General features: G+C 34.5%; 1 protein-coding gene across 20 annotated transcripts in view; it reads left to right on the top strand.

The window, feature by feature from the left end:
• Positions 1–15,154, top strand: part of PLEKHA5 (pleckstrin homology domain containing A5) — a 238,691-nt gene that overhangs the window by 143,118 nt on the left and 80,419 nt on the right. For 10 of the 20 annotated variants that reach the window (XM_073877900.1, XM_073877904.1, XM_073877899.1 and 7 more), the window contains 5 exons: positions 249–353; positions 2,845–2,917; positions 8,845–8,945; positions 12,808–12,923; positions 13,217–13,234. In XM_073877900.1, the coding sequence (XP_073734001.1) occupies positions 249–353; positions 2,845–2,917; positions 8,845–8,945; positions 12,808–12,923; positions 13,217–13,234 (413 nt within the window). Of the gene's footprint in view, positions 1–248; positions 354–2,844; positions 2,918–8,844; positions 8,946–12,764; positions 12,924–13,216; positions 13,235–13,982; positions 14,180–15,154 lie in introns of those variants that run through there. The other 10 variants (XM_073877902.1, XM_073877909.1, XM_073877905.1 and 7 more) reach the window with 3 other exon arrangements.

Here is a 15,154-nt window from a genome sequence, read left to right as displayed (position 1 = left end):
TTGTACGTCCCAATTTTAAAGGACAGATTGTAAAACTTGTGATTCTTTGTAATATCCTGAGGGAAAAATTCTTTGTGAATTCTTACACATAAAATAAACAAGTCCTCAAATGCAGAATTGTTATAATTCACCTGAAAAGATTAAGTCCTACAAGTTTCAGAGAAATCGGAAGAGATAAAACTTTGAAGGTGAAATATAAGTACCTACGCACTAATAACACAATTTCTGTTTTGCTTTTTTCTGTTTAGACTTCACGGGCTTCAAAAAAAGTTCACAATTTTGGAAAGAGATCGAATTCAATTAAAAGGAATCCTAATGCACCTGTGGTCAGACGAGGTTGGCTTTATAAACAGGTATTTTCTGTTTATTTTCTATTTGATATGAAAGAAAGATGGAATCAAAAGAGACCTTTTCAACTGAATGCACCTAGGACAATTATATAAACTGGAGAAGGAACTGTAGAGTAGTCATCAGATTCTTTTTATTACCACCGAAGACTGTTAGGGGAACAGTAAAGAAAGAAAAGGTAATGGTTACTTAGAACAGAGATTGTGTGTGTTTGTTATAGGTATTTCTGGATTTGAAATTAAACATACACTGCATGAAAATGTTAGCAATAATATGCTAAATTTATCCAGGCAGAAACATTTTTTAAATGGGGGAAGAAAACATACAGAGGTATTGTTCATTTTTCTATTCATATAAAAATCATTAAATGTACAATTATATACTTTTTGCTTTAATTTACAGAGAAATCTGATCATAATTGAGATTTTTCAGATTTTTCTCAAATTTTTGCTTTTAGGCTCTCAAGGCTACTCTCTCAGCATGGTTCAGTCTCAGATACCCTAATAAGTTGGGGGTGTATATTGTTCTGTTGTTTGGAAAACCTGGTTAACTAAGCTTTTTTGGAACCTTGCCATTACTTTGAGAATTAGTAAGGGTGCATGTACATTGGACTTTCCGACATCTGTTTTGACTGCTTGGAGGCTGTTTTCTTTTTTACTTTCTGGTTTGCAGCTGGGTTTCCAAGTGACCACCAGATAACTGAGATGATGTACTAGGCACTCAAGACCTTTGTCTTTGCTCTATCTCTGATTCTACATGTACATAGATGATACAAAGCAAGTTAAATATTAGGTCATTGATGGTGCTAGTTATTCGGTCAAATATTGCTAATTGCTTTCAGATTACCTAATAATTATAGTAATTAAAATTCATAATGAAATTGTTATGAAACGTTCATTGTTCCATCTGAAAGTTGGGATGACAGCTAAACACATACCGAGAGAAGGCCCTCTTAAAATCCAGAGAATTCCCAATCATTCAAGCAAATTAGTTTTGCCAGTGTCCACTGAGTTGATTGAGTATATAACCTGAATATCAATTTTTAATTTTTATTTTAAAATCCTGTATATTTTAACTGACATTTAAACTTATCCAAGCTGAAAAATTTTTTTTAAAGGTTTTATTTATTTATTTATTTATTTATTTATTTATTTATTTGAGAGAGTGTGCAGGAGAGAGGGCACAGGTGGGGGGGTGGGCAGCTAGGAGAAGGAGAAGCAGACTCCCCGCTGAGCAGGGAGCCTGTGATACAGGGCTCAATTCCAGGACCCCATAATCATGACCTGAGCCGAAGGCAGCAGCTTAACCAACTGAGCCACCAGGGTGCCCCTGAAAGATTTTTTTTTAAAAGTAGTCTTTCTAATGAGTCCAAATTATGTTCACATAGCTTAGCATAATATTGAGCCTAATAGAGGATATGGGAGTTCTTTAAAATGATTTTTGTTCTCGTTTCTTGATGCCTTGATTAATTTGTATTGGAAAAGTGTTACCAACCAGTTTCTCTACCATGAGTGTTTATTTTATAATAGGTGTGTGACTTACAGAGAGTTTGTTTGCAGAGTCACTTAAAAGTCTAAATTTTTTAATTATTTGTATTAAAGAATATTACTAGGAAACTGAAAATACCATATACCATTAAAACGATTTTTTTTTTTGGTCCTTTGGTGTAACTGTCAATTTTAAGGACAAATGTTTTGTTTTGAGATTTTTACCTATATAATTTAAGTTCTGAAGTCATTTTTAGGTGGTTACAACTAGAAATAAAAAGAAATATTAACACATATCCAAACTGGCCTCTTTTTTGCTTTTGTGTGTGTGTGTGTGTGTGTTTCATTTTCTCTTGCAGTTTTGCCTTATTGCATGGGGGAAGGTAATTTTTACTAAAATTGTAATTTTATTTGAGCTTGGTATTTTTATTAACTGAATTACTTAGAAGAAGCTGCCACAGAGGCACTCTCTTTTGCAGGATGAGCAAGACCCAAACTGTACATGTAAGAAGAACAAATGTTTGTGAAATGTATTTGTATGCTAAGTTTCCTTTATTCACAGTCATTTTAAATCACATTACCTTTGGGACAATTTCAAATCACATATTTTTCTTATTGTTGAAGATTAACATACTTATTAAATCTGGTTTACCAGAGTACCCACAATGCTGCATAGTTACATCATCCTCATGTTAGCAGACATGTGTGTTCAGAAAAGTGAATTTCAAATTGCTTACAAATAGGAAGCCGAATCAGATTGCGTCAAAAGTATTTTTCACGTGAGAGTATTACTCTTCAGAGACCTGTATACTTGAGAATATCTTCATGTTCATGTGATCCAAGTCTCTAGAAAAGGTCCTCCATATTTTGGCTTTTTAGTTAGGTTTCTGTCCAGCCTATATCTAATACATCTTGTCTTAAAAACTTAGTTTAAATAAATGCATCAGAAATGAATTTGAATTTTCTGAAATGAAAAAAAAAAACCCTTTAATATGCTGGTTTAATTTAGGACAGTACCGGCATGAAGCTGTGGAAGAAACGCTGGTTCGTGCTTTCCGACCTCTGCCTCTTTTATTACAGAGGTGAGCTTCCCGTAAACTGTCTTAGCGTATTATTTCATAACTGCAACAGAATGTGTTAAATAGTGGATGCTTTTTTATTTATTTTTTAATTTTTTTTTAAGATTTTATTTATTTATTTGACAGCGTGAGAGGGAACACAAGCAGGGGGAGTGGGAGAGGGAGAAGCAGACTCCCCGCTGAGCAGGGAGCCCGATGCAGGGCTCGATCCCAGGACCCTGGGACCATGACCTGAGCCGAAGGCAGACGCTTAATGACTGAGCCACCCAGGTGCCCCATGGATGCTTTTTTAAAGAAAAAGTCACTACAGTTCTTTGGCTGTTTTATTATCAACAAACGGTATCCAGAAAACCTTTTCTTCATCCATATATAATACTGAGTAATTGAGGTAGGACTGAAGGCAGTATAGTGCTTCAAGCAGATTAGTCTTGAGTTTTGGTCTGGTTTCTATAGTTTGTGTTAATCTTATTTGTTTTATGTAAATAACATATGAATCTTCACTCTGTAATGTTATCCTTGAATTCAGTGCCTACTAGATAAAAGTCATTAGTTTGTTGAGATTCTTTTTATGTGTCAGCTTTGTTAGATCCAGCTATTGATTCATTGAACACACTCCCCAGTAAATGTCTTGAGAGTATCAGAGATTACTCTGATATATTGGCAAATTTTTTTTTAAAGTGCAAAGAAATGTACTTATTATGATCTCCACCCTCCTTGCCCCGCCTCTTTTTTAAAACAATGACAGCCTCCCTGAAACATGGAGAAAATTGTGTAAAGGATATATACCAGGCTGTTAATGTTGGTGTAGAGGAAATAAAGGTATTATCTTAGGTATGGGGTAATGGTCTTCATTTCTCCTATATGGATATCATAAACTCCTTTTTTAAATATGTTTTCTTGTTAGTAAGTTATTGATTAATACAATTTTAAAGCAAAGTCCAGAGAAGTCTGTGCTCTGTGCTTGTATGGATCTGTTAGATACTACATGTTTGGTACCTAGCAAAGAAAAGTCTGCTTCGGCTGTAATATAAAATCATTAATCTGGACAGTAGCTCTTTCTTTCCTACTTTTAAAGTCCAGTTGGAAACAGTCACTAAAGGATTAGATTGTCAAAGCATGTTTAATAATTTATAACTTTTCTAGATAAGTATTTCACAAACTATAACAGGATTTTAGAACTAATTAACAACTTTAAAATTTGTGATTATACCAAAAGAGTGTGATGAAATTCTGTGGTCATCTGTCAGAGCAATATAATGCATATTAACCTTCAAATTAGAAATTACTAGAATTGTATTCATCTATTTTTCCCCCACTGCAAACTATGGTTGAGAAGCATTGCTGAGTCGGAATTAACCAAACCTATAAAATTTCATTTTGTCATAGAGATGTTGGTCAGGCAGCAGGTTTGATATTATCTTTAGTTTAAGTACCAACCATACTCTACAATTTCCCTTAAAGGTTTTCCCACTCTTTCAGAAAGTCAGGAGTTATATATAACTCAGGCATTATTTCTAAGCTTATAGTTTGTAGTTCTCTCTTTTGCAGTTTATTTATAGTCTACTTAGAGCTTTAAATAAGAACAAGAAAATATTTATTACTATTCTCATATAAAATTCCTTAATGTTAATTTACAACAAAAAGAACACTGAATTCCTTATTACTTGCTATCGTTGCTCATGGAAAGGTACTGCTTATGACTATTACTAAAATAGAAAAACTTTTAACCTAATTTTAAAAATGTAAATGTTGAGTTCAGAAGCCATGTTGAATATGAGATTCCATATTATTATTAACCATATGCATTTTACACCTAATATATTTATTAATTTTAGTATGGTTTGCCAGACAGAAGCAATGTAAAAAAGAAGAAAATATAAGAAGGGAAGAAATATCACTTAACTCACTTTTGCACTTTTGGTGGTTGGAAATGAGTAGATGATATTATACACTTTCACTATTTTATCAACAGGAATTGTCATATTTGAAATAAAAACTACCAGACTTTAGTGAGATGATTATAATACCTTGCATTTTTTTGAGCATTTACTGTATGTTGAGCATATAACATAGATGATCTATTTCATCTCTTCTTTATAGCCATTTAACAAGGTAGGAAGTCTTACTTCGCCTGTTCACACAAGAGGACCCTAAAGGACAGTGAGGTCATATTGCTTGCCTGAGGTCTCACAACTAGCAAGTGTCAGAGCCAGGATTTATACATACGCACTTCTCTTAACCACAGGTTTTTTCCTTACACAGGTCTCTTCTCTTAACGGCCTGAATACAGCAGCTCCATTCATTTCTTCTGTATCTTTCCAAGTGTCTAGTATAGTGACATACACAGTGCACTGTCAGAATTTTTTGACAAATCAGTCCACATTTCACAGATATGGAAAGTAAGACAAAATAAGTGATTTGCTATTTTTTATAATAGGTTAGCAGCCAATACCAGATGGAAGCTCAGTTCCCACTGTTCTTTGCAAAGTAGCGGGCATATTATGACAGAACACTGAGATTGCTCTATTTTACAGTCTGTCTGCTGACAAAACTTATTATGGGACTTAATTCATTCAACAAATATTTATTGAGCAGGACCTGCTTCATTCCAGGTGCTGTCAAAACAGTGAAAGAAAGCTCTCATGAAGCTTCATTCTAGAGGAATCAGGGAGACAGTAAATAAATTCAGATAAATAAAAAATATGATGGTAAGTCCTTTTAGAAAAATAAGGTCATCATATGAAAGACACGCATGGAGGAAAGATTTCTTTGGATCAGTTCTCTGAGCAGACGTTTTAGATAGCGAGGTCTAAATGATGATGAAGAGCCAGAGTGAGTATAATGTTCAGGCAGGGGGAGCAATAGTGCAAAGGCTCTGACGTTAGGAAAGTGGAACATTGAAGGAGCAGAAGGAAACCGTTGTACACAGCTGGAGGACTAGCAATAGGGAGGCAGGTGGGAGGAATGAAGATTGCACCAATGTCAGACTCTACTAGAATTTCGATTCTACTGTAAATACCGTAAGGAAACAGTGGGATGTTTTTCAGTATACGAATGATATGCTTTGATTTACTTTGTGGAAAGCTTACTCAAGCTGCTCTTAGAAAATGGATTATAAGGAGGAAGGAAAGAAGCAGAGACTAGTTAGGGGTTATTAGGTAGAAATGATAATGGCTCGGAGTAAGGTGGTAGCTAGCAGTGAGCACTTTTGGTACACCAGATATATTATTAGGTAGTAAGATACAGAAGTGAACAATATAAACTCCTCCATGGAACTCACAGATTAGCTAAAGGAGTCTAAGAAAGACTGTCATAGTATTCAGTTATGTTGAATGAGTGTTAACCAGATGTACAAGGAAAGAATTAGGAAAGAAGGGTAAGTCCATGTTCAAAACATGTGTGAGGATGGCATATTTGTAAAATTGCACATGGGGCTTATGTTGCTGGAATGAAAGTTATGCCTGCAGACATAGCAGGAGTAAAGGCTAAAAAGTAGATTGAGGCACAAAAGTCATTTGTTTACCATCCTAATGAGTTTTAACTCTTAAATCTTAAATGCAAGAATAATAATATGATCATATGCACATTTTAGAAAAATCACCCTAGCACTTGAACTACAAGACAGGAGACCAATTAACAAAGTATTGAAGTATTCTAGGTAATAATAATTAGTAATAATATTCCAGTCTGTAACTTATGTACCCAGCTGTAATTATATGTGTTTTTTGTCTTTTACCCAAACATCTTTAAAGCTGAAGTAGAAGTGGGGAGTCTAAAATGTTAACTTGAATCTAATCAATGTTGAGATTCTTATGGTTCTTGTCCCAGGTTATGTTCCCCAGGACACGAGCTCTGTGATGGAGGTTAATGTGCAAGAGGCTCATTGGGGAGTGTTCAGGGGACCATTATACCTGCAGGAAAGGGAAGGAAGTATGTTGGGACAGAGGGAGTTGGGATATCATCCAGTCTAACAAAGGTCCAGCTCACCCCCCCTGGAGAGTTTGTTCATTCTACAGATAATCAGTACCCACTCTTTGCTTGTCAGTGTATGAAGCCCTTTAGGTAAAAGACAGTTACTTAGGTCAGGCTTGACAGAACTAAACAGAAGAATGTCATGATTAGGAACATTTGAAGAATCTAGTGAAAAACTCTTAGGATAGTCATTTGACAAAAGAAGATTTTTTATATATGCAGTGCCCTTAGTTTTATATAATAAGGGCAGTATTTATTGAACACTTCAAATGGGCTGAGTGCATTATTGAGTTCTTCATGTCTTGTAGCTCATTTAAGCCTCACAACAGTCCTTTGCAGTAAGCCCTGTTTTCCTCAGTTTTATGGTTGATGAAACTGAGATACCCAGCATCGATAACTTCCCAAGATCTCATAGCTGCTAGTGTCCATCTGGGAAACCATTCATGATGATCCAGTGAAATCAGCCTATGCCATAGTGCCTGTGCATATTCTGAAAGAACTTTAGGAAAAGTCACCATTTCCAGTAATGCAACATAAGAGAATGTATTATTTGATAAAAATGATCTTTTAATAAAGATGACTTCATGAGCTGTTTCTGATTATATGCTTTATATAAACAAAATTGGATTTAAAATAGAATGTGACTCATCTTTTAAATTGTCATATTCTCATAATTGATGACTGCTTTCTACCTCTTTTTTTTTTTTTTACCTTTTAGACTAAATCTGCGCTTGTGTTCATTCTTTTCATTTATTAGTATAGTAAGAGGCAGAATTTTGTAGCCTTATGAGAAAAGCTACAGAAATAACCTCTGTTGAATGCAACTTTCTTTTGGAAGTTTCACCATATATATTAGAAATGAGGGGAAAATAAAATTCCTTGTTAAGTTTATGATAATAAAAAACATGGCAAGCATAATAAAAGGAATTATTTCTCATTTCTGGTTTTTCTCATTGCTGAGTTCATCAGCCTAATGTACAGCTTAATTAAGTTGTCTTATGGGTTTCTAACAATGAACTATATATTTCGAGTTTCATAAACATCTCTGCCCCCAAGCAGCAAGTTAATAATGTGAATCTATACTGTGCCAAGATTAATGTTTTATCATTTTCCTGGGTGTGTTTTATTTGCTTTGCCTTGTAGGTCTGTAATTTATTCCCATAACTTTGTTGTGTATCAGAATGACTAGTAAAAGCTAACCACAGCTATATGTTTTAAAAATCATATAATTCTTACAGCATAGGTTAAAATGTATATTTATTCAAATGTTTTTTAGCATCTACTGTCATTCTAAATGTCTTCGTTCAGTTGACATTCTAGAGGGGAGAGAGAGTTGATAAATACATAATAAAGCAAATAGTATGTCTAAGGTATTGAGGAGGTAGGGGCAGTAAAGTTCCAGAAAGAGAAGACAGGGCTCTGGGTTGGGTTGGGATGGGAAGCAGTTAAAAATAGTGTGGTCCAGGAAGGCTTTATAATGAGACATTTGAGCCAGACTGGAGGGCATGAGCAAGTGAGCTGCGTGTTTGTCTTGGCTTGAAATGGTTGGGCATTTAAATCCTACCAGAAATGTGGGTAGATTGACTTTGTAAGGTTTCTGTGTTGTTACTTATATGCTAATATATTTTCAATGAATCACATGTGAAGGGGTTTGTAGAATGTGGTATATATGCCAAACAAATGTACGCTGTTTTTATGTCTAATTGACATTTTTCTGATGTGTGAGAACCATTTCTGATTTGCTTAGGATGGGGAAGCTTATGAAAGTGAAGAAGTATATACACTTGTGCTATTTAATATTTCCTTTAAAACCTTATAAAGAACTGTCTAAACGACACATGAGTCCAGTTCATTTATATATAAGAACCTTTTGATTTTATCAAAATAAATTTTGAGAAAATGTATTCTGCTTCATGAGAACATTTAAAATGCTAATCAGATGTTCAATTATGTCTTAGATGAGAAAGAAGAGGGTATCCTGGGAAGCATACTATTACCTAGTTTTCAAATAGCTATGCTTACCTCTGAAGATCACATTAATCGCAAATACGCTTTTAAGGTAAGGAAATAGCCATACTATTTTAATTCTGTATTTGAATCTTGCCCTGATTTAAAAGATGGATATTGACCCATAGATAATTACAAAAAGATATTTTAGTGATGGTCATTTTTATTTTTAAAATAAGTCAATAGTCTTAAGGTTGAGTAGGAGAATGACCCTTTTAATTAGGAAGCATGTTCTCAAATATCTAAGGGCCAAGCATCTTTATGTCTGTACTTCAGAATGATTTTAGATAAAGCAAATACGTGAAAATGCTAATAATTGGTAACTATAGCTGTAGGTGTCCTGGCAATCACTGTACTGTTCTTTAAAGGTTACTGTATGTTTGAATTTTTTCATAATAAATTTGGGGGAAGAGTACTGTAAGAGATAACAACTGTGGTTTTTTAACATATGTACATTTATGATCTTAGAGAATATTTGCAAAGATGTTCTTGGGTCTAAGTACATAATGAACATTGGGTACTTTTGAGATAATATTGATGTTGAGATGTTAAAAAGTATTAAATCCAAGCAAACCTGAGCCCCCCTCCTCTGACTAACAATACCCACCCACTTCTGATATGCTGGTTTGTGAAATACCTCAAGTTAAAGGCCACTTTAATGATAACTTGGTTATTTTTGTTTTCAAAAGCCCTACTGCATTCTTTGCTTTATGGCTGTGGCTAAAATAAATTTTAGAGGTCATCTATTTTTTTAAGTCAGTTTTAAATTAACAACTCTGAAAGGTTTGATGTAAAAATTTCATTTGAAGGGAAAGGGGAAAAGGAAGGGTAACACATGCTGTAATTTAACAGTGAAAATGTTTACACCCCTAGAAAATTGATTCCATTTTCACTGCCCATCCACTTTTTTAAAGAATACTCAGGACTGCAGCTGATTTACAACTTTTGCTAATTAACGTATTGCATCATTAACTGTGGAAGAAAAAAGCAGGAAAGTTAGAATGGGGGTGGGGTGATGGATGGCCTCAAGGAGAAGGTGATGTCTGAGCAGACACTGTGGGTAAGAAGGGAAAGGCATGGAATTTCAATAAATTGTATTAACAATGTGAACCAGAGAAACAGAATTAAGTACTGATGATGCTGTAACAAAATTTAATACTGGTAACTTAAAATAATAATGTGATAAAAGTTACTTCCACGTGTAAGACTCTATGATACTGTTATTTGATCTTGAATTCAATTTTTGTGTTTGCTCATCAATTTGGCAAAAGTTCATTGAATGTACTCTTTGTAGGACATTTTGCTGGATTCTTAGACTCTTAAATATTAGAATGTTGAAATCACAGTAACAGTGACCATGCATGTTAAGTATATTTTCTCTGTAATTATTTGGTTTGATATTAATTTTATTTTACTTGTTAACAAGGAGAGTAATTTCTCTCTCAAATTCTCTCTTGCAATGTTTGTTTCCTCCAAATTTATGAGCCACTTTTGACATTGAGACTACTGCTTATCACAATGGTGAGTAGAAACTTCATGGACAATTGTGGAACTTAAAGCTAGAGAGCAGACTCCATCATCATCTAGCAACTATTTCTGCTTGACCCCTGGCAAGCATGGGTGTGGTTTGTTAGCAAGGAGTCACGGCTGTACCTCGAGCTTCTTAGCATTAGCCCCATGTTCCTTCCCTTGATCACAGATGTGGACAGTGGTCTTTCATTCATTTCTCTAAAGCCCGATTCAGGCAGTCCAGGGATACTTTGCCGTGCCTTTAATCATTTTAACAACACGTAGCATTTGAGCTGTTTCTATTAAATTGTTTCCATAATAGTTTTAGATATAAAACTATATCTCCAACAAGGTCAAGTGAGATTTGTTGCTTATGTCGTTACTTGGATCGCTGTGTTCGTTGAATTTATTTCTGTCTTAATTCTTTCTGAAAGAAATTTTTAGAAAAAGCTAATTTGACACTGTAAACAAAGCAGATAGTCAAGATTTCGGAGTAAAGTGTGTGGCTCCAGATTTATTCCTCTCCAATTTTTATATTTAGCGGACTAACTCTGTACTTCATACTCTCCTTTACCTCATTGTATGCTGAAATAGCCTTTGTTTGTTTTTCTTTGTCTTTCCGTGTATGATAGGAAACTGTCACAGGCATTTTTGCATGGAAATTAAGAATGTTTCCTCCACAGAATTCTCTACTTTGGCCTTTTTTTCTACTTTGATACAGCTACTACTGCTGTCCTTCTTTGCCCCATCAGCCCACGTGCTAAGCTGAGCTCTCAGTGCTCACACCTGGGATAGCAGTCCCTCATTGATGCCTTTATTTCATTTTTCTTCCATTTCTCAGGAACAGAGGCAGATTGAACCACTATAAAGATAAAAACCCACTTACCACTTACATAGGCCTTCCTCAAACCCAAAACATTTACATTTTATTTAACTCTGACACTTGAGATGAAAAGCGAAAGGGAAATACCAGTTTGGATCATTTATAAATCTTTTATTTTTGTGTGTAGATGTCTATGAGGATTAAACAAAATGCTTTCACAGCAGCACCTTTTGAAGACTAAAGAAATTGCTAACACAAAGGGGAAATACTATGACATGTACATTTCTATTAATTTTATTGCTGGTTGCTCTAGAACATTCTTTTTTTATTGAAGTATAATTGACATACAATTAGTTTCAGGTGTACATCATAATGATTTGATATCTTTATATACTATGAAAGAATCCTCACAGTAAGTCTACTTACCATCTGTCACCGTACAGTTATTACAGTATTATTGACTGTATCCCTATGCTGTATATTATATCCCTGTGACTTAGTTATGTTATAACTGGAAGTTTGTACCTCTTAATCCTCTTCACTTTTTTTTCGCCTACCCTCCAATCCCTCCTGCATCTGGTAACCAAAAATTTGTTCCCTATATCTTTGAGTCTGTTTCTGTTTTGTTTTGTTTGTTCATTTGTTTTGTTTTTTAGGTTCCACATATTAGTACAATCAGACAATATTTGTCTTTTTCTGTCAGACTTGTAATACTTGGCATCATACCCTCCAGGTCTATCCATGTCATTGCAAGATTCCATTTCTTTTTTATGGCTAAGTAGTATTCCAGTGTGTGTGTCTGTGTTTATCTGCCACATCTGCTTTATCCATTCATCTATCAGCGGACACTTACGTTGCTTCCGTATCTTGGCTATTGTAAATAATGCTGCAGTGGGGGTGCATATATCTCTTTTTTGTTTTGTCTTTAAAGAGTTTATATATCTAAGAGAGAGAGAGAGAGAGAGCACTCGCACAAGCAGGGGGAGGGGCAAACGGAGAGAGAGAGAGAGAGAATCCCAAGCAGGCTCCACACCCAACATGGTGCTCGATGCCAGACTTCATCCCATGACCCCAAGATCACCACCCAAGCCAAAACCAAGAGTCAGATGCTTAACCAACTGAGCCACCAATGCATATTTCTCTTTGAATTGGTGTTTTCTTCTTTGAATAAGAAGGGGATTTGCTGGATTGTTTGATAGTTCTATTTTTATGGAACATTCTTGAATAAAGAGGTGTGAATTGTAGTAAATGGAAATTGCTAGGGGTGTATACATGGAACAGGCATGGCAAGGAGGTATGACAAGGGACTTCATTTCTTACCTCCTTTCCTTCCCATACACCTTTTTTCCTCGTTTTGATTTTCAAAGGAAAAATGGCAATGTTGGGAGGACATTTTAATATTTATATATTTTCAAGATTGAATTTATTTTAAGTCAGTCATTTCTGTAACTAGGTATAAGCCAAGTCTGCTTTCTTTGAAAGTTGATAGTAATGATCCATGTAGGGAACCACTTAACTGTCTTTCTTTTTCTCTTACAGATCCCGTGTATCTGTCTACAATGATCCTGTCATTTTCAATCAGGCAGCCCATCCAAACATGCGGACCTATTATTTCTGCACTGATACAGGAAAGGAAATGGAGTTGTGGATGAAAGCCATGTTAGATGCTGCCCTAGTACAGACAGAACCTGTGAAAAGGTAAAGGCTTGTAGGGAAAATAATGGTGATTGTCACTTACATTTTAATCCACGCCCTGCAAGTATATATCGTTATCATAGTACATATCATTTTATTAGTCATGATATGAAATCATTTCTTCCTCAGAAAGCAAGGATTAATTCATATTCTGTATTAAATTAACACACCTTTAGTTAATTTGAGATACCACCTGCATTTTTATTCCACATTTCCTCTATTCATTTTCACCTATCAGTGTACTGAGGTGAATACAGAATCCTAACATTCAAACTGAATATTCTTTCTTCTTACAGAATTACCTTTAATTTCCGGTAAGTACATTTTTAATTGTTATCTTAAACCTGCACAAGACAGTGTTTTTAAGGCCTAAATCCTCAAATAGAATTTATATTCATGAAATTAATTTTATTGTGCTTTTATATTATGTTGTATGTTTTTGGAGTGTAATAAATAGAAATAAAAAATTTTGATGAGTTTCATTTCTTCAGCATTTGCTGGTTAATTCTGATGGTTTTATGATAAATGTCTCCAGAAAACAACTCATTAAGATCATTTCTAAATATGTCTATTTCTTGATGAATTCTACCTTCTTTCTTTTGAAACTTCAGTACTCAGAGTCCTTGATAATATAAATATGTACTACTAAAATTGATCTGTGATTTCTTTTTCTCTGCTTGAACATCTAAATCATTTTAATAATGAACTATGTTAAGAACTACTGAGAGGAAATCTGTTTATAAAACTACTTAAATAGCAGCTGAATAATGTGCTTTTAAAAAATTGTATTCCTGTAATTTGAAGAAAAATCTGTGACACAATTAAGTTCTTTTCCAGTCAGCAGCAATTGAGCATATATCTTATACAAGGAAGATGCTTACTTGCATGCTTGGTCTTTTTTCTCTCTTCTCAGGGAATTAGGGGGCTGTTACAATATAAATCTTTAGTTTTGATGGGGAGGAGGGTTAGTGTACATATTAATAAAGTCTTTTGACTGGTTAAAAGACTGAATGAAGTTGATGCTATATAAATATATTTGTGTTTATTTTTTTTCAATATCAGGTTCAAATCAACTTAACCAATCACTGGTCATTAGAGCTAGGAAAAAGGAGAGAAAAGAAAGGAAGACCCGGATTAAACACTAGGACACCTATTAAAAAAAAAAAAAAAACTCAACCAGTTGCATATTCTAAGTTGAAAGCTAATAAAAGGAAAATTTGCTTTTGGAATTTCATGTGTAAAAATTATCCAAATGGGGGTTGCCTGGCTGGCTCAATTGGTGGTGCTGCATGGGAGTCTTGATCTCAGGGTCATGAGTTCAAGCCCCGTGTATGGGTGTAGAGTTTACTTTAAAAAAAAATAATTACCCAAATGGACATAAAGAGGAGATGATTAACACAGATAGCTAGGGAAAATGTGTAGGTGAAAAGAATTAATTGAAAATCTTAAGATAATTTTAACCTTAGAGTAAAATTTTCAAGAAACTATTTAAAATAAAGAAATCAGTGTCATAATTTAAATATATGATTTCCAGATAATCTCATATTGTATGTTTTCCTTATCTCAGAATTTCAACTTCAATTTTTTTCTTAATTTTCCACTCTAAAAACTGATAATTACTCATAATTTAGGGTGATAAAAATGATAGTATTTTGGTTGGACTTCTGACAAGCTCTTAGTTGATTATGTGCCTGTAATAATTTTTAGCATGTTGTGTTGATATAATTTACTCAGCCAGAAATTACTGAAGACCACCCATGTGCCCAGCCTGATGTCACCATTATCCTGTAGGAATTATGTCTTTTGTTCTACTTCTCGCTGCTGGCATTTTTATCCCGCCTTGTTGGTCTCACTTAATATTTCCCAAACTGAAGGAACCTAATTATGGTAATATTTCATAAGTACAGGGAGATTTTGTTTGCTTGGTTTTAAGGTAATGGCCTCTCTTTCCTGTATGGCTAGAATACTTAACAGATATTTATCAGAGCATACCACCTAAGAGATAAAACATCTAGCTTTTAACTAGATAGTTCATTTCTTTTAAATTCGCTTGTTCCCATTTGAAAAGTCAGTATATATGTCTTTTTTTATTACATTTCTTAAATGATAAGTCTTTGGAAAAATCAAGATAAAAAAGGCAATGCTGTTCTAATTTAAAATAATAGCTTTAGGGCGCCTGGGTGGCTCAGTCGTTAAGCATCTGCCTTCGGCTCAGTCATGATCCCAGGGTCCTG

Source organism: Callorhinus ursinus, unplaced genomic scaffold, assembly GCF_003265705.2.
Source record: "Callorhinus ursinus isolate GAN/ISIS: 27379988/994484 unplaced genomic scaffold, GSC_fseal_2.0 scaffold27, whole genome shotgun sequence".
Classification (NCBI taxonomy): Eukaryota; Metazoa; Chordata; class Mammalia; order Carnivora; family Otariidae; genus Callorhinus; species Callorhinus ursinus.
The sequence above is the reverse complement of the archived record's forward strand: the minus strand, read 5'-3'. Positions and strand labels throughout refer to the sequence as shown.